Consider the following 19,054-nt stretch of genomic DNA (forward strand, 5'->3'; position numbering starts at 1 on the left):
TATAAAGGGGTTTGTTAGTACTTCAGACTGCAAGGAATAGTTTTTTTGCAAGGATCTCACACACTCAGCAGGCAAAAAAAGGAGATTTGAATACTTATAAAACAAAAGAACAAAATTGAAAATGCCCTCAATCATACAAGGAAACAAATAATTATTCAAAAATACTTTACAATGGAGGAAGGTGCAGATTAGTAGCACTGCACACTGCTAAGTAGAGAAGAAATAAGAAGCTATAAGAGGGACATACTGGAATACGCACAGTCACAGAGACAGTGAGAATGATAAAGAATGTTGCTATCTTTGACTAATGAGGTGAAAACTCTCCCCTGTCAAAGACACTTTGAATGCAATTCCCATCATTAATACACCTCCATGTTTTAATTATGTTGAAGAACTTCTCTTCATCATGGTCAGCTGAAGAAATCTGATGAACCAAAAGGCCAAGCAACTTTTTAGACCACTTGACAGGCTCTTCCATTTAAATGATTCCTGACTTAAAGTCTCCAGTTTTTATTCTTCATAAATGCAGTGAAACGGAGCCATTTGATACCCCAAAAGTCTAACTCATTCTAATTCTTGGTATTGTGAACAGATAGAAGTCTGGCAACATTTACTTTTGTAGGACTGTGTTTCTCAGGCATCCTTCAGATACAAGAGAATAGTTCTGATCTGCTATTTTCCTTGAGACTGTGATAATAAATTACTCCAAAAAGCAATACTATATATATAACCTAAACTGAAAAGAGGGGGAGCTTTCTTTTCATTCTTCAAGTTTTGCTTTGTCAGACTAAGCACAGACTATTTTAGAAGCACTGCAAACCCTTTGAAGCTATCAGAAACTAGCAGGAGAAACCCAGGACTTGTGACGAATTTATGACAAGGAGTAAATCTACAGATAGAGACATAAATTTCTCCTACCCACAGATCAACTTAAAAAGAAAAAAAAAAAAAAAATAGAAGTATAGAACATTATCAAGAAGTAAACATTTTTATTGTTAAATGACAGTCATGGACACCATCAGCTTATTTTTTCCTTCTTGGTTGTGTCCTTTCTCCTTTAAGCACCATAAGATAACATATAGGTTGTGAACAATATTTGATTAACAGTAAAAGAAATATTAAATCCTTATTTTACCACCTACAAACGCCTGTAAGTAAAGGTAAATTTATTTCCCTGCAAACTATATTCACATATAATACCACCAATACACTAGGCAAAGGTAAACATCGTACATCATGAGAACTGAGAAGTTTCATATCAAGTACAATGATGTTGAAAATTCCTGTAACTGGCACTTGACAGCAGCTGTAGTTACTCATAAGAAGCACACACCAATCACATACTGTAATGTGCCTCTTTATCAATGTTTGATTAAATCACAGAAATGCAACTGTCACGATAAAAAAATATTACATTAACAAATTGAATGATCAAAAAAGAATATTTTTTTCCTTGTATGGTAGACAATAGTCTTGTTAATCAAAATCACAAACCCTTGCTTACTAGTTGTTAGAGTTTCAAACAATTTATAGTATAAACACGCACACACAAAAGTTTAAGAAATGCCAGATTATCATAGTGATAGTTTAAGTTAATATAATGAGTATTTTAACATATTACTCCCAAAACAGTACATGATAAATAAAAGTTGCATTATTACTAAACTAGGAAGTTAACTATTTCTTTTTTTTATAAACAACATGCAATTTTAAACCTATCACGCTTTTTATACATCAATGTTTTTACCCACTGAGATTTTTTTAAATTATACCAAGCACATTTTCATCAGATGAAATTTTTTAACCTAGTTTACAATTCCGTATTCACAATACAGAGCATGCAGAAAAATGGGGAAATGTACATGCAAACTTGGCTAAAGTTACACTCAGGTAATCCTCTCTTTTTCAAGCAATGACATCTGAGAAACATATTGCCTACATTAATTAAAACAAACAAACAAACAAAACAAATCAGGCCCAAAACACATAATAGTTGCTCTGGTCACAAAAGTGGTTTCCTTCAAGAAAAGCATGGCACAGCACATTAACTAACAAGCATAAAATAATTCACAATACATACAATATCAGAGGTTACATACCATCAAAGAAGGCAAGAAAAAACACAAGAAAGGAAGGCAAAAGAACAGGAAAATATACAGGGAAAGGGAATACTATAAAAGTACTACTTTATGTGGTATGCAATATTTTTAAAATAGTCCTGATTTATTTTTATGGGCCTAATATCATAGTGGAATAACCACAAAGCAAAAGCATTTAAAATTTTCCACACCATTCCCTCCTCCTGACTGCTTTTAAAAAAATATATATATATTATTTCATAATAAGTAAAGCTAATAACTGGTAGTAAAAGTGGGAAAGAGATTTCCTAGGAAAATGTAGGCAGGAAGTTGAAGTTTTAAAGGTATCATCAGGTCTGATCTCCATGTAACCTGAGGCGTATACTTATTTATCAACAATTACATCACATTTAGTTCTTGAATTACATTACATTAAATAAGAACACCCAAACAGGTTAGGAGATGATGTTAATATTACCTTTGTAAAATGAGTGGGCAAAGCTCTGCTCAGGAATTAACTTGGCAAGGAATCCATGGTTCAAACTTGGGTGAGGGATAGATGGTATGACCACAACTGTGGAGAAAATCATGGAATCAGATGTGAGCCAGCTAGTATTCATGTGTGGCCTGGTCCACTGTGGATCCATGACAGATATCCTATCTCATTGAAACATGCAAATATGGTATTATCAACAAAAAAAGAAATGCATTTCTAAAGGAAGAAAATAAGTTCTGTATCAAGAGATAGGAAACAGCATACTTGTTGTTTGGGCAATTCAAGAGCAACATTCATGGGGAAAAAGGGACACAGGTAGATATAGATATATACACACACACACACACAGGCAAGACATTCATGAATGCAATAGCTCACTGAAACCAGCAGTTTCTTAGTGTAGAACCATAACATATAACCAGGATGGCACAAAAATGTTATGAATTTTCATAATTGACTATGTTCATGTATTATATTTAAAATGGCAAGCCTACAAAAGCACTTTAATTATGTAGAAGTAGCAAATAAAAACATCATGATGAATTGGAAAATAATGTCTTAATGTGAATATAATGCAAAGATAAATTATATGAATTATGAACATTGGCAACTCCACAAATGAAGAAATCAATTAAAAATCAATACAATAATAAAAACACACATAAAAAAGCTACATGGACAAATTCAGTTACTTTTTTCAGCTCTTTTAACACAGAATGTAGAGTTATAATCAGGCCACTCAGACTTGAAAAAACCTACTGAACTGTCAGAGTAAAACATTTGAAACAAAGCAGGGTAAAGTTTGGATCCCTAATTTCTGATGGGTTCTGACAGCTAACAGACTCCCTCCCTCTTAGGGTGAAGAGCATATGCTAGTAAAAACCACTACTAATAATAAAAATCACAAACAGTTCAGTCAAAGAAGGTAATAGAAATGCTTCCTTTTAATTATATTGTTTCCATAGGCTTTTAAATGCAGGCACCAACACAGCAGGACTCCAAGAAGGTATTTTACCACTACCCTAGCAAAAAACTCCTCATTCAAACAAAAGCAGTTCACATGGGCAAACAGCTGTGTTTGCTCTTTATACATTTCATAGTATAGAGTTAAAGATATCTGCTCTTACTAACTAAAAACAGATTCAGGAAGTCGTGCCAATCAACTATCTTGTACTTTACAACTTTAACTCCATCAGGCACCCTGTTTCTTTTTAATTATTTTCAAATCAAAGAAAACAGGCATAAAAAGCAACATGCAAACAAAAATTAATCATACCCTATAAGCAAATATATAGAGTAACTGAAATCTGCCAATGTGTGTTAAAGAACTGAATGATTATAGAGGAAGAAAATGGAAAATAGTTTCTTATTAAGATATTAAGCTATTCACTAAAAATATTTTGTAGTAAAATAAATACAGTTGTAAAAAAATCTGCATATAAAAATGAAAAATAGTATCTGAAGAAAACAAATATACCTGTACTCGTTGGTGAATTTATCTCTTGTCTGATATTTCTACCTGCCTGGCTCCCAGATCTTGCAGTTTCTCGTTGTGGTTCTAGTATATCGCGGTATTTGGAGACCATCAAAACAGAAATAAAGTAGACTACTGCCAAAGCTAAGAACTGAGCTTGTTTGCTGTCATCCTGTGTTGGAGAAAAAGGAATAGATTATAATATCACACATTTCCATAGAATTTTAACACAAGACCATCACAAGGCTTTATATAAATAACACCCTTCTGAGATGTTAAATCTGTTAACATAGTAGTAAATGAATAACACAGAAGATTTAATGTATTTTCAGTGGAATACTATGCACACAGCACATACCAAGAACCAAATCTTACATGTAATTTGGCAACTACACAAATCTCTGGGACTGTGGACTCAATGGGCTTGTCAGTCTAGGGGCCTGATTCTGCTCTGAGAGTGCTTTCAAGGTTTCTCAACAACAAGGGCAGCTGACTGTGATGCTCCAAGGATGAGACTCCAAAAGCTCCTGCCACAGGAAGGCAAAGGCCACTACTGCCGAGAGGGAGCACTAAGCTTGCTGATGCTTTTTTAGCTAACACTGGGTGCATAAGCAGGGATAACAACTTCTGGTAACACATACGAGCAGGAGGGGTATGATCATTGTTTTTCTTCCAGCAATAAAACCCAGCTCATACATTCTGACTTCTCCTTCAACAGGACTGTAAGCAGAAATCCTAGTTTTCCAGGGCTCTCATTTAACTACATGCTGGGACCACAACCACATTGCTGTCTTCTTTTCCTCCCACCCCACATGGCCTGCTGGTCCAAGGCAACTACCATCTATGGCTTAGATATCATCCTGACTGAGCTTAAGTTGCTGTAGTTCAACAGAAATATCTTATTATTATCATGGTGTAAAATCCAACAGCGCAGAATTAAGACTTCAACCTGTATTTACTCCTACAGTGGTTTCATCTTGTTTCAATTCTACAAGTACATATTTTCTATTACAAATCCAGTGCTTGCTTTCCACATTTTTTGAGTGTTGTTTAATTTGGCTGCATGTCTTTGCAATTCTTAAAATACCTAGAAATCCTCTTCTTAAGTTCTTTCTTAGAAATGCCAGAAATATTTTCCCTATTCCCTTCTCCTCTAGTTAAGGAAAGAGTAAGAGATAGAAGTTCTCCACCCAAATTCAACCATGCCCTTTCAAGATGATCAGGTCATCCTGGAAGATCATTTTTGTGTGTGTGTGTCAAGTTCTACTTGCTTCTTTTTAAAGATATTTCTAACTTCAGTCTTCAATCTGCTTGTACTTAGATTGAAGAAGTTTAAACATAGCATATTTATTTACATATGTATAATAATAATTCCTGTTGTACTACTTTCAAAAAAAGACACGTTGTGGCACAGTTTTATGCTAAAACCAGTTGCAGACAAATATAAAAAACATTTTTCTATATAAGTATATAAAGTTTATGTATATATTTATTTAGAGGAAATACAAATTGTCTTTATAAACCGATTTGCTGCAGTACATATAATAAGTCTTCCTCCTACCCGGCTTGGACAAATAGCTGACAGTTTTAATCAACATAGGTCATAACTGATTTATTCTGACTGTGATTATTTGGCTAATGTAAGATCAAGTCTGACTGATGATCACAGTTAGCTATTAATCTCAGATATCTTACCAGTATGACTTTAAAGTGCAGAAAGTGGCTGGTAGTTACAAAGCCACCAGCAGATGGTTTGCAGATAATATATGAAGTGCAACACATGAAGCACATTTTTAATTCCAGTAGAATCAAAATCTCTTTCAAAATATAAGTGATGATTTTGCAGAAGAAAGTAGTACAGCACATATTACTCACCACATCACGAAAAACAACTGCTCGTAGACGATTAATATCAACATCCTGAAGAAGCCTGTCAGGGTCTTTTATAGGAGAAAGATTGCCAGGGACACTTTCAAGGGGAGTCTAAAAATAAAAAGTAGTGAGATTTTTTCCTCCTACAAATATCAAAGCATTTCTGTTCAAATCCTTATTTGGCACCTTTATTGGATATTTCATGAATATTAGATGCTTTTTTACTACCAATATACTTCCAACATTAACAGACTTTTAAAAGTTCTAGAAATAAATTATGTTTTGAATTATCATCTTAATACTAATTATTTAGATATAAATTGTTACATCGTCCCAGTATTTCAGAACAACTGTATTTCTTCTCAGAGTTAAGATAATAATTTGCACAATGTACACAAAAGGTTACTTCAGATTACAGTTGCTTTACAGCAGTACAATAAATTATTTCCAATATGTGTGTTAAATTTAAAAACTATGAGCAGAAATATTTTTTTAAAAATCAGTTTATTCTCATTTTACTGAGAATTATTACAGATTACTTACAGAATAACTGGTATTATTATAAAAGCATAAGCTAGTATGCTTCCTTTAAAAAATTATAATGTATTACAAATGATGTCTAAGTACCAAGAAGTCTCCTTATAATAGTTTGCTTTGCACTGAATGTGATAACGTGGAGAAACATAATGGTTTTGTGAGATTTAATGCAATAATATTGTGAAAGAAGCTGGGTTTGTAAATGCTATCTGAAAAGGTCTTTAGAGAAGAAAAACCACTGAATTTAGAAATGAAAAGATAGTGGCAAAAAAGGAATCCTTTACATCATACAAAGTGTTGTATTTTAGTTGTGGGCTGTGCTAAATCCTTTGAGCTTTTAGTTTCAGAACTCTCAAGGTCTTAAAGCTGTAAACAAGTTAAAAAAATGATGAACAATGAATCAATGAAACTGGAAAAATTAAGCTGTAATTGAACATAAAACAAGTTTCATTCCTAGCATCAGATAGAAAATACTGATGTCTAGTATGCATGCAAAGGTCTGTTGAATTTACCGGGACTCGGATTTTCCAACACCAGAGACGTGATTGTAGGGTTTCATCACAACTGCAAGTGCCCTGACAGATTAAAAAAGCTATGCCAGTGTATATGACAGATCTGAGTAAGGGGACTTGCTCTTTGAAGTAGTCCAAGAGAGAGTGAAAAAGCTGTTTAAAATTGCTCCAGTCATAGTATCGCACAAACGTTTTCTTATTTCAAATACCCCCCCCACACACACATTTGTACTTTACAGCAGTTAGCAGCAAAAACCTGAGCTCTTGCCAAATATCTGAGAAGGCAGTTACAATTATTTTCTGATCCTCTAAAGCAGTGGTGCAGACTTGTCCTTGCTGTGGGTAACTGAAGACAGGGTTACCTTGGTTGCTGCTGATGCAGTTACACTCTGAAGAGCATCTTGAGTTTTACTGCCGATTAATGATGTCTTATTCACTCTCTCTCTCTGCCTTTGCCGACATTCTAAGCAGTTTCTCACAGCCACACAACAAACTAAAAAGAAGTTATGAAAATGCTACGATTTAGAATATTATCCAATTATTGTTATATTCAGAAATTCAATTATTAATAGCAGTCTGTACATCTAGTTTGATATGTCAACAACCATGTCCAAATAGTAAGTGCAACACAGGAAGCATTATGGTGAGTTATTAATTTCATTCTTTAGTTGTACAACTAAATATTCTATATAACCACTATAGCACTATATTAAAATTTGAAAGTTATTAGTTGTTGAACTGTAGCTCTCATATGTTATTGATCAGTTACCAACACTTAAAATCTGAAAGTGCTTATGTACAGCTAGAACAGGAAAAAAATGGGAGTACTTTATAACTTGATGAAAATTGATCACTGAGAATAAACCACAAGTTTTATACAATGAGGAGTATAATTATTAATAACATAATAAGTGGTATGAATAGCAACAAGACAAAATCTGAGTTAAAAAATATTCATCATTTGAGAGATGAAAAAGTATGTGGGATATAACAACAGCAAAACAGCATCATGCCAAATGACAGTCAAAATTTAATATTCACAAGAATAAAGTGATACAGTTTGCACAGAATATTTTTAATTATCAATAAATTTTAAAATTTCCTAAAATAATTGTAAGAGGATATAGTAAGCAGTAAATAGTGAAGAAAGGTGCCAGACTATAGCAACATCTATTAAGGTCTACAGAGTTTGTATATGCACCCCATGCTTTGAATCTTACTTAGCCTATAAGTAATCTTCCAAATCCACAGAGACTTGGACAAGGAAACGTGCAACAGACAGGTAGCAAAGTAGTTTTAAGAAAAAAAGAAATCTCCATTTACTTACATTTAATATTTTACTCTACCAAAATATATACAACTCGAAACATATAAGAAAGAACAATCTCAGAAATGCTATTTTAACTTATTCTTGTGTCTAAATTGAATTGACCTTAAACCAGTATCAAATCAATAATAAACAGGATTTTTATTTTATCACATCATAGACAGTATGAGCCCTTTCCTACGTGTGTCACTGTTTGATCCAGCTTTTAGCTCATCGATCTGTAAGTAATTTTTTAAGACATACTGTCTGCAGACTTACCAAGCCTTAGGCACTGTCGCATTAGACCTCCAGAAGACATGTTTTTTTCAGCTTCAATCTCACTAAAATTTAGAGAACTGGCAAATACTAGTACATCAACCATCGCCATCAGACGGCTGAGAAAAGTTACTGCTGTCTCTGCCGACATTCCTTGTGTTACTTCAATATTTTCCAATTCAGTCTTTAAAAGGAGATAATTGAATTAAACAGCTTGAACACAATAGATATGTAAAGACAGCACATATCCATACAAATCTAAATCGTTATGTTTAATGACAAATACATTTAAAAGTTATTTAAAAATCTCCTACTATTACCATTAACATAAACCGTGAGTGAAATTCAAAGTAAGACAGCATGAAGAGTGAAAAAATTATTTACGTTACATGCTCTAATAGAAGAGAAAAAGTGTAATCTAAATGAGAAAGTTGTAGCGATTACACAAAGTGTGGCCAGGTAGTAAACAATGCACAGTATATAAGGGTGCAATGTACTCTTACATTATTCCATAGACTAAGCAAACTGACAGGTAACAGATGAAAGTAATTACACTCTGTGTAGCTTCTACATTCCTTTAGACAAACCAGTAAATGTGAGGAGTGGAGTGGGAAATATTGGACCGTTTTGCCCCGTTGTCATGAATTGATTCTCCCTGGGAATGCTTACATGATATAGGAAACTACAGATATACACATATATATATAGATAGATACATATATATATAGATAGATAGATACATATATATATATATGAGTTCAGTTCTCCTGGAAATAAGGAGAGCATTTACTCCCTCATGAAGCAACAAGGAGGAAGTAAAAAGGTGACAAGTTACATGGTGTGCAGCTCACATTGCCCAGAGAATAAGCAGTTCGTTCCTAATGTAGAGCTGGACTCTCCTTAACGGGAATCCACAGAAAAATACTGAAGGAGCTCAGTATTTATACAAGCTAAAAGGATATCCTGATTTTCCCCAAAAAGGTATTTACACATCCAGAGTCATGTTTTCAAATGCATACAGGTGTCAGTGCAAATAGTTAAGTAAACAGTAAGTTTAATTAAAAAAAAAAAAATCTCTTTAAATACTTTCACCTCTGGAGCCAGGCAAAATTGAAAATGGGATTTAGTACTTGACTGTGCCCACATTTATAAGCCTAAATACTATTTTAAAGATTGTGTAAATATTGTTTACAGATGGCTGATTCTTGGTGATTGTCTACAAGGTTTGCAGGGCTTTTTTGAACACAGAGTTTGGTCCCTTTGAAAAGTGCTACTTTCATTGTGTTTATTTTTATTCATTTGCTTAGAAGTATCTAAGAAAAAAAAAATCAAAATATATTTGTGCTTTTAAGGCAATCTCTGTCCAAAGAGAAAGAAATACAGAAAAACTAAAAATCCTTTATTTGCATACTTCTAAAAAAATTAGTATCCTCACTCTACAAGTCACTTTTTAGAATATTTTAGAATATTTAGAATATTTTACATCAAAACATGTAGGAGTGAAACCTGTGCCAAACAGTATTAAGGAAACAACTGTTTTGAAACATGAAGGATATAATGTGGCACGTGTCACAACAATGATAGATACAACTTCATTTAATTCCTCTTAAGGATGTAAGATGTCAGTTACATGAGTGATCTGGGAAGTGCTGTCATCTGTCTTATCTGCCCAATAATATCAGAAATATGGTAAAGTGACAACTCTCAGAAGAACTATTTCCAGCCCATCTTCTTAAGTCAGGTCTGCCCCACGTACTGTGTGCTGTGTTCCTACTTTTTGGAAAAATAAGTTGCTGTTTTTTTGTAACAGACCGGAACATCATTTTCCAAAGCACTCATCCACGTAAAATATATTTGCAAAAGTCTATAGCCATAACAGTCTGCTAGAAAAACCTCATAGGAGGTTACAGAAACTTGAACTTATACTCATGCTTGAAAAAATATCAGGATTGCTAGCAGTCAATTGACTGCCTGATGTTGACTTTTCTCAAGCTTCAACTGTATGGCATCAATCACAGTTTTAAACCTTCTCAGAATATCTACTGCTTTTTTTCACATTATGTAATCAATTTTTTATATACAACATTTTAGTGTATTTTACCAAGATTCTTGGAAGCTTTGAATTGAAAAAAAAAAAAAAAAATCCCTAAATCCTGCTGAATGGAAGAAAAACAAAGACTGACAGATTTTTTACAGCAAGGCTTACCATCAGTTCTACCTGTTAAAGTACAGCACATTGGTATTCTAATAACTTTCAAAATAAGCTCCATTATTGATTAAGCTGCCTTCAGGCATTAGCAATATTTTAGATAGGTGTATGTGATAAAACCCCGTTAAAAAGTGAACTGATCACCATTTCATGACTATTCAGCATACTTTAAGAGCAGGAACAAGACTCTCATACAATTAACATGTTCAGGGCCTAAAGAGTTTGTCTCCTAACCACCACATTTATAACTTAAATTACCTCACAGATCTGCCTACATTCAGTCTGGTAGCTAACAGTGAGCATCGTTCTTGACAATGCATTAAGTGACTCACAGAGAAACATGTTAGGAAAAGTTTAGTATTACACAAAATATATTCCTAATTACATGCTACTATATGATATTGAAAAATAATAACAACACTAATAAAAAAGCCAAAATATTAAATGGTCAAAAATAAGGCATTTTTGAAAATGCAAAAAAACTGAAACTTACAGCAGCAATACTAACCTTAGAACCCTGGACATGCAACAGACAAAACAGACAACAGATCACAACAATAAAAGAAAAAGAAAATTATTTAAGTTAACTAAAAATACAATGTAAAATTGAAATAAATTAGTATCTTGGAATTATACATTTGTTTAATTTATTATTAGAAGAGCAAAACATTTCAGCTCAGCATGAACATTTGAAAATAAAGACTTTAAGAGACAGCTATGCACAAAGAAAGGAAAACTGTAAATCTTGTATTATTATGGAGTTCATGTAAACACTGATTCTTGCAAACCAATGTACATCTTTTATATAGTACACAGAGCAATTTCATGAAGCAATGTAAAACAAAGTAATGTTTTCACTGATTATATAGAAATGAGCATTTTACAACAAGCCATTCAAGTGAAATGTAATAAAGTAGTTAATCTTTGTATGAGGAGGTGAATATGTTTAAAATGCTTTGCTAAAACAAATGTAAATCATAGAAAGCAAACTGGTTCTTCATGCATAATGCTCCATCATTTGAAGCTCATTAGAGATATTACTTTGGGTGTGGTTTCTTCAACCTAAAGGGGTATCATACCGGATATTTGAATGCATTAATTAATCCTCAAGTCCTTGTCACAGCTGCTATCGTTGTAGTAAGCAATGTTTACTTCAAACTCCTAGCTAGTATACAAAGTGTCTCATCTGGTAACCAGGTGCTATTAACAAAAAGCATATTCTGCAAACCTTTTTCCTTACAGTTCCCCAAATATATTTTCAAAAAAGAATATCAGTATTTTATGTCCTTATAATATTGGCAGAACTGTCTAATATCCCCCAATTTAATAAGAAAGACATTAGAATCAGTGGTACACGCTCCAGCTCATATTGTAAAACAAAAAAAAGTTTATATCTTTTATGTTAATGTTCACTTCAATTTCAAATTGTTTCTTGTATACAACTGACAACTCTGTAAAAACAGCCACATTTGAAGGAAATCCTTATACAGACCCTGAGACAGAGTTGGTATAGAACTGAAATCAAAGAAATACTAAAACACGTGAGAATAGTTCACTGTGAATTACAAGTAAATTTGCAACTGTATTCCATACAAACGTGTAACCTTCACTCTACTTGAGTGACTCACAGATTTGTGAGTGGTTTGTTTTCAAAGATAATGCAATTGTTTTCTTCTTCCTATTTGTATTTAAAGGCTCCTATTCACAGCACTATTCAGATCATCCTAGTCTGCAATAAAAAAAAAGCGAGGGAAAAGCATATTTCTACCACAAGAATTCAATAGTGAGTAAATACCATAATTAAGATTGCCTGTTCTACAGCAGACTAGGATTATGGAGCAATTTTCCACCCAGCCCACAAGAATTGACATTTCACTACAAATCCTAACTATGCAAAAGAAGTCTTTTTTGAAATGGCAAATTCCATAAACATTCATCTTTTTAAAGAGACCACGACAGTATTGCTTTTTCAGCAAGGAAGGGAACACAATACAGAATCTGTCGCACAAAAGAAAAATAAATCTGCAGTTCCTCCAATATTCTGCTAAATTTATCTCTTGGTTCTTTTCTGCATATAGCCTTAATTAATTCAGGCATTCAATATTCAGCCTCTCCGCTACTAATGAGAAATATGTGAAATGCCTTTAAAAAAATGAGAGGCAATGGGACACATGTAATGACAACTAAGTCTACAGCAGGCTGTTGAGAAGAGAATTTTATAACAGACATTTAGGGCTGTTTAAGAACTAGCCGCTCAGGACAAGGCCTCATTTGAACTCAGGCTGAGTGGATAGGTAGGACTGCGAGATCAATAAAGGAACTATGTGTTTCTGTCTGTCATCCTCTCCATTAGAACACAAGTAAGCTACCTCATAAAAAGAAGTTGGATTGAGCTCCAGGTTAACAGTCATTGCAGTCAATGGACCCTACATGGATCTGTCTGATCAGCCACTAGATGTCTAAATCAGAGACAGCTGAATCATTCACTTGTATTGAGTAGACCTCCATTAGCAAGAAGTCTAGTCCACATGCAAGTACTTCACTACCTAAGTACTCGCTACCTAAATTTACCCAAATGTCTTCCTGAAATCCATCCTGTTTTATCATCCCAAAGTAAAAGGCTGGAATGACCTTTACGGTCTTTTTGCTTTCGTATTTCATTATTCCAGACCAAAGAGCAAATTAATTTTTAGCAGTAGATATAAATATGTGTCCTGTGCCACGCATGTAACACAGTAGGAAGAAATAAGTAAGAACTACTACTATAAAAATTCAATATAGATCCAAAAAGCCTTCAGTGGGAATGTTTGAGATTCACCATTCATTAAAGTGAAAAAGGAAAAAAATAAGTAAAATTATTTCATACTTTTTGGTAAACTGAATATGTGTATCCTACAGGATATACAAAATGTAAGGGTTTTGACACCCCAGAAAAGGTCCACAGAATAGAGATTGGGATGATCAGAGGCTTCCAAAGACAGAGAGACTAAAAGTGGTGAAGACTCTACAGATTCAAACAGGCACATCAGGAGATACAAAGCCTACAAAGTCACAAATGATATGGAGATGAATAAAGACATGATGAACCACTCCTTTCATAGCATAAACAGTAAGGCACATATTGTCTCTATATATTTAGGCAGGCTTAAAAGAAAACAAAGACAAGAAGTGCTTCAAAGGTTGTATAATTACTTTTTCAGACTCAATGCCTTAGGAAATTACAGAGGCTAAAGTAGCTTCAAAAAAGATTAGATATAGTCTAGAAGGAGAAATTCCTCAGTAGTTATTAAATATGACAGCCCGGACACTCTCTCTGGCTGTTAAAATCCTAAATGCTGAAACTAAGTATCATTAGAGCAAACAATATGTTTTTTCAGAATTCTGTATTTTGATGCAAGCTGCAAACAGTTCCTTGTTAGAGGCAAAATGCTCAACCAACCAGGCCCTTGCGCTGACCCAGTAAGGCAGCTTACGAAACATGTGAACAGCTCACTTTCATCAGAGCAGTAAAGTACTGCTGGACTGGCTTTCTAATACCATGCCCAGTTTAAATTACAGAATCGCAAAATCATGCAGAATCACAGAATGGCTGATTGGAAGGGATTCATAGAACAATTCTGGTTGGAAAACACGTTCAATGTCATCGACTCCAACTGTTAGGCTAACACTGTCACTAAATCATCTCCCTCATCTAAATGCCTTTTAAACACCTCCAGGGATGGTGACTCAATCACTTCCCTGGGCAGCTTGTCCCAATGCCTGACAACCCTTTTTCCAGGAAGAAATTTTTCCTAAAATCCAAAGTAAACTTCCCCTGGTACAACTTGAGGCCATTTCCTCTTGTCCTCTCACTTGCTACTGTGAGAAGAGACCAACACCCTCCATGCTACAACCTCCTTTCAGGTAGTTGCAGACAGTGATAAGGTCTCCCCTCAGCCTCCTTTTCTGCAGGCTAAACAGCCTGAGTTCCCTCAGCTGCTTCTCATCAGACTTGTGCTCCAGACCCCTCACCAGCTTCATTGCCCTTCTCTGAACTCTCTCCAGCACCTCAGTGTCTTGTAGTGAGGGACCCAAAACTGAACAGGAGATGCAATACAAAATTTGGACTGTATATCTTATGGAGGAAAAAAAAAATCATTAATGTAATTAATTAAAACAGCAGGTTCCACCTGCAAAATCAAGAAGCAGTTATTCACTGTGAGGGTGACTGAGCAGTGGCATATGTTGCCCAGGGAGGTGGTGGAGTCTCCATCTTGAGACATACTCAAAAGCCAACTGGACATGGTCCTGGGAAACTGGCTCTAGATGGCTCTGCTTGAGCAGGCGGGTTGGACCAGGTGACCTCCAGAGGTCCCTTCCAAACTTAATCATTCTGTGATTTTGTGATTCTTTGAACTGGTGAGGGAGAAGGTGTTTGTCTCTTTCCTCTCTTGAGAGTTACTCTGGCAGAAAGAGTCCCTAGAAGGACTGTTGTGTTTTTATGCAGTAGAGAGGTTAATTCAATCTTCCAGTTTCATACCTCTTCTCTCTTCCAATTAGCAGTTCCGGGAAGGAGGAGAGTGCAATAAGAATCTTTTGTAACTGATGGTAAGCACTGGACTACTTTGTCTTTTCAAGACTGAGAAGAAATATATTCTTAACCAGCAGTCCATCCACTTTCTCCAGAACAGTTCAAGGATGCAAAAGTATTAGTAGTCTGAGAATCTACACAAAACTTCTTTTCATTCATCATATGATGCATATTCAGAAGTGGTCTGATGCCCTTCATAACTGTGATCCAGAACAATACCGAGGAAGGGCACCTTCTCTAAGAAGGAAGAAGGATGTGCTGGGCTTTTTGCAAGTCACAATGATTAAAAAAATCCACCTTCCTGCTAATGTTTATGGACAGACAAAGACATAACAGGAATGGCGGTGAGTGGGAGAGAAGAAGTTCTCTGCTAGGTGGAAATTATTATTAAATCATCTAGATGGTAATAGTTATTTCCAGGTGAAGGTAATTTATGATTTCATCAATTACTTCTCCCCACCCTCCCTGTACCTTTGGGTTAAAAGTAATAATTTTCTTTAAAAAAAAAAATAAAAATCACAGAGTAGGATTAATTCTGTTTGAAGCCATTTACTGATCTTCTAGTCAATTAGTTTATTTTACAATTTATTTTTATTTTATTATCCCAAAGAGATGGCAAACTTGAACATTTAAGAAACACACGCAGTCCCCATGCAGTGGAGAAATGCATGCATAATACACAAATTTGAAAATGTAGTCTTTTGTATCAATGCATGAAAATCATGGCTGTAGTAGCAAGTTAGTCACAATGCACAATATTTTAACAAACGGATGTGTAATATATAAAGCTGTATCAGCTATCTATCTATATACACACAGTCATATATATTTATTATCCAGAATAAATAGAGGAAAATGGTGAACTGCAAAGTTATTATTCTATAGAATGTCTCTGCAGTGTCATAAACCAGGATAAGAGCTAAGAAACACAAAGGCCATCCAATAGAATAGTAGCCTAAATAATGTTTTATATTTTTAAATAAAAGATGGTAAAGAAAACATCTTCATTTTCAAATTATGCCTAAAAGATTTGTTTTAAAAAAATACCTCCTAGTGTTCTTTTACCTAAAGACTGATAGTACAGCCCACACCTCGAGACAGCTTGGTGTGCACTCTTTCATCCTTGTCAATATTTACAATGAGGTACTTGCAAAATACTTTATTCAGCAATGTTGACGTCATTCTTGTGACTATGGACAATGAAAGTCTTCCCTGTGAGCTTTGAACTTTTGCTTATAGAAAACATTTTCCCAGTTAACCGAGTGAAAATAGTAAAGACACAGCATTTTAACATTAATCGCCTGGCTGAAAGTCTTATGGATGTCTAGTCAGTTTCTAGTCCGTGCATTCATGTATTTCAAATAAAATAATGCAAAACAGTTTTTTTGCTAGCTAACTAGAAGTAATAGTAGATGCAAAGTAAAGTAACCTCAGTTGCTGAACGGCTAGAACAAGAAATAGAACTTCTACTCCCAAACTACATTTGTAGCCTTCAGTGTCTAGTAGCCACATTACTTCAGAGGAGTCTTTTTGCCCCTTCTTGACCTCATTTTCTCCCCTTTAACTGCAGATGCTTATGAGATGCTCAAGATAAGACATTTAGTGTGAAAGAAATAGTTACAGATACTACACACAAAGAATCACATTCAAATACTATAATTACTATTGACAATTATGCAATATTTAAAAAATATTTCTCCCATTTTCTTTAAGCATTCTCTTAGGCTAGTCTTGCCTACCTGAGCTATGATCACCTAAGAACATCAAGGTGGATAAAAAAATCAGCCTATTTCAATACAAGATAAAAAAAAAAAAAAAAAAAAAAGGAAATGTAGGTCAGGACCTACTGAAGAAAGAATGAAATGGAGTACTGAGGGGATGACTTCTGGTATCGTCTGGCATGCAAACAAACGGTGGCCATGCAAAACAGATTTATGAATATCAATGACTGGCAATCATAAAGGATCTAATTTTGTTACAGTAATTATGATTTGTAACCATGATCCCAATGGTCTTCTTTTTCAAACAAAATATTAAATACCTAAGAAACATTATTCTTACTTAATACTACTTCTCTAATAAAATCAGCATTTCAAATGCAAAATATTATAAACACTCTGTATATCAAAGCTTAACAGTTTCAATTATAAATTTAAATTTTTTGAAGGAACTAGCAGAGAGGAGAGAGAAGCCCCTAAAGACGAAAAGTCAGCTACAAATAGTGGTTTGTATTAGTAACAACAATTTCTAATATGACCACTAGGTGGAAATATTGTACTTACAGTTGGGGATGTGGCTGCTGACAACAACGGTAAAATTCCTCCACAAGCAATAATGATATTGTCTACCATCTGGGAAATGAGGTGTATTGTGTTGTGTACAAAAATAATATTTTCATTACTATTGACAAAGTCCATCACTGACTTCGTGGAGTGACTGTAAGAACAGAAGAAAGGATGGATTAAAATCAGTTAAAACAAAAGTTTACATAAACTTGCTCTTTGCAACCAGACTGTGAAAGTTTCTTTCATATAAAGGCAAAATCTGATCTACAAAACTTTGCAAGTAAATTGTTAAAAACCACGAACAGGACTAGTTTAATGAACAAATTGACTGCTATCTATTTTCGTGCCAGGATAAGTTTCAGATACCCAGTTGAGAACAATGGCTCGTAACCTTTAATTCCCATCAACCAGTACTTCCCTTCACAGGCAGCTCTGCTGAAACCAGTGCGGTTGTTTCTTCAGCGTGGAAGTTATTAATTGATATTAAGAGTTCACTGCACTGCACCAGTGCCATTTAAAGCACCCTTGATAACACCTAGTGACAGCACCTGCTAGTGTTTTCAAGGAGAAACATGATAATATGGTGATACCTTGATCTGATATTAACTTTATTAACTAGTATTAAAATTAGTAGCAATAGCTTTGCAAGCCCCAGATGCTAAGATTAGCTGTAATACCAGCAACTCCTAACAGGTGAGAAATTGTTCCATGAAACAGTCACTCCCCAAAAATATTTTTAAAAGTATGAAAATACTGAGGAATACTCAGTTTATAAATATATTATTTTCCCAAAATAACATTGTTACCAGCAAGCAAAAAAACCCTAAAGTCTTCAATTGAAAATATACAAGTTCAACATTCAAGCATTATGTAAACACAAAGTACAAGCCCCTCCCACAAATTTGACCAAAAAAGAATTATCAGAATTGGCTATTTCCTAGTGACTGTCACAGAACAGTTCACCAAACTGGAAACTAAATGCAATAGAAAGTTGTCCTTGGATATAACTATGCTCTAGTTTTCTGAAAATGAACTCTTCTGTCCTGGAAAATAGATTAAATAGTGTCTACTATACCTAAGGTCTTTGATAACAATAAATTATTGATTATCTCTGTTAAAGTGTACAAAAAGCCCCAGGAAATCACATTGCCATCATAAAACATAACCACCAAGACTAACCACAACCAGGAGCTGGCATGCAAAAAAAACCCACCCCAAAACAACTAGAGAGTGATTCCTTAGAAAATGTCATAGGAAAGAGGTTTTATTTATAAAGTTTGCAGGTAGTGAATCTCTCTTTTTAATTGATCAGTTGAAGAAAACAGTCATTAGCAGACACAGAAGCCTTCCTCATGCCTGAAACAGAAGCAGCAAATTCTAAAGGTAAACATCAGCTGAAAGAGCAGCTCAGTTTAGCTAGGTATGTATGAGTTATACAA

The 19,054-nt window shown here is 34.5% G+C and overlaps 1 protein-coding gene across 2 annotated transcripts in view; it reads right to left on the reverse strand.

Moving 5' to 3' along the window:
* Positions 1-19,054, reverse strand: part of NBEA (neurobeachin) — a 490,666-nt gene that overhangs the window by 308,980 nt on the left and 162,632 nt on the right. The window contains exons 24-30 of one of the 2 annotated variants that reach the window (XM_082063609.1): positions 17,613-17,766; positions 11,254-11,277; positions 8,555-8,735; positions 7,332-7,462; positions 5,924-6,031; positions 4,052-4,220; positions 2,557-2,652 (exon numbers count right to left, since the gene is read on the reverse strand). In XM_082063609.1, the coding sequence (XP_081919735.1) occupies positions 2,557-2,652; positions 4,052-4,220; positions 5,924-6,031; positions 7,332-7,462; positions 8,555-8,735; positions 11,254-11,277; positions 17,613-17,766 (863 nt within the window). The remainder of the gene's footprint in view (positions 1-2,556; positions 2,653-4,051; positions 4,221-5,923; positions 6,032-7,331; positions 7,463-8,554; positions 8,736-11,253; positions 11,278-17,612; positions 17,767-19,054) is intronic. The other variant, XM_082063608.1, reaches the window with a different exon arrangement.

Source organism: Streptopelia decaocto (genome assembly GCF_964273445.1).
Source record: "Streptopelia decaocto genome assembly, chromosome: 1".
Classification (NCBI taxonomy): Eukaryota; Metazoa; Chordata; class Aves; order Columbiformes; family Columbidae; genus Streptopelia; species Streptopelia decaocto.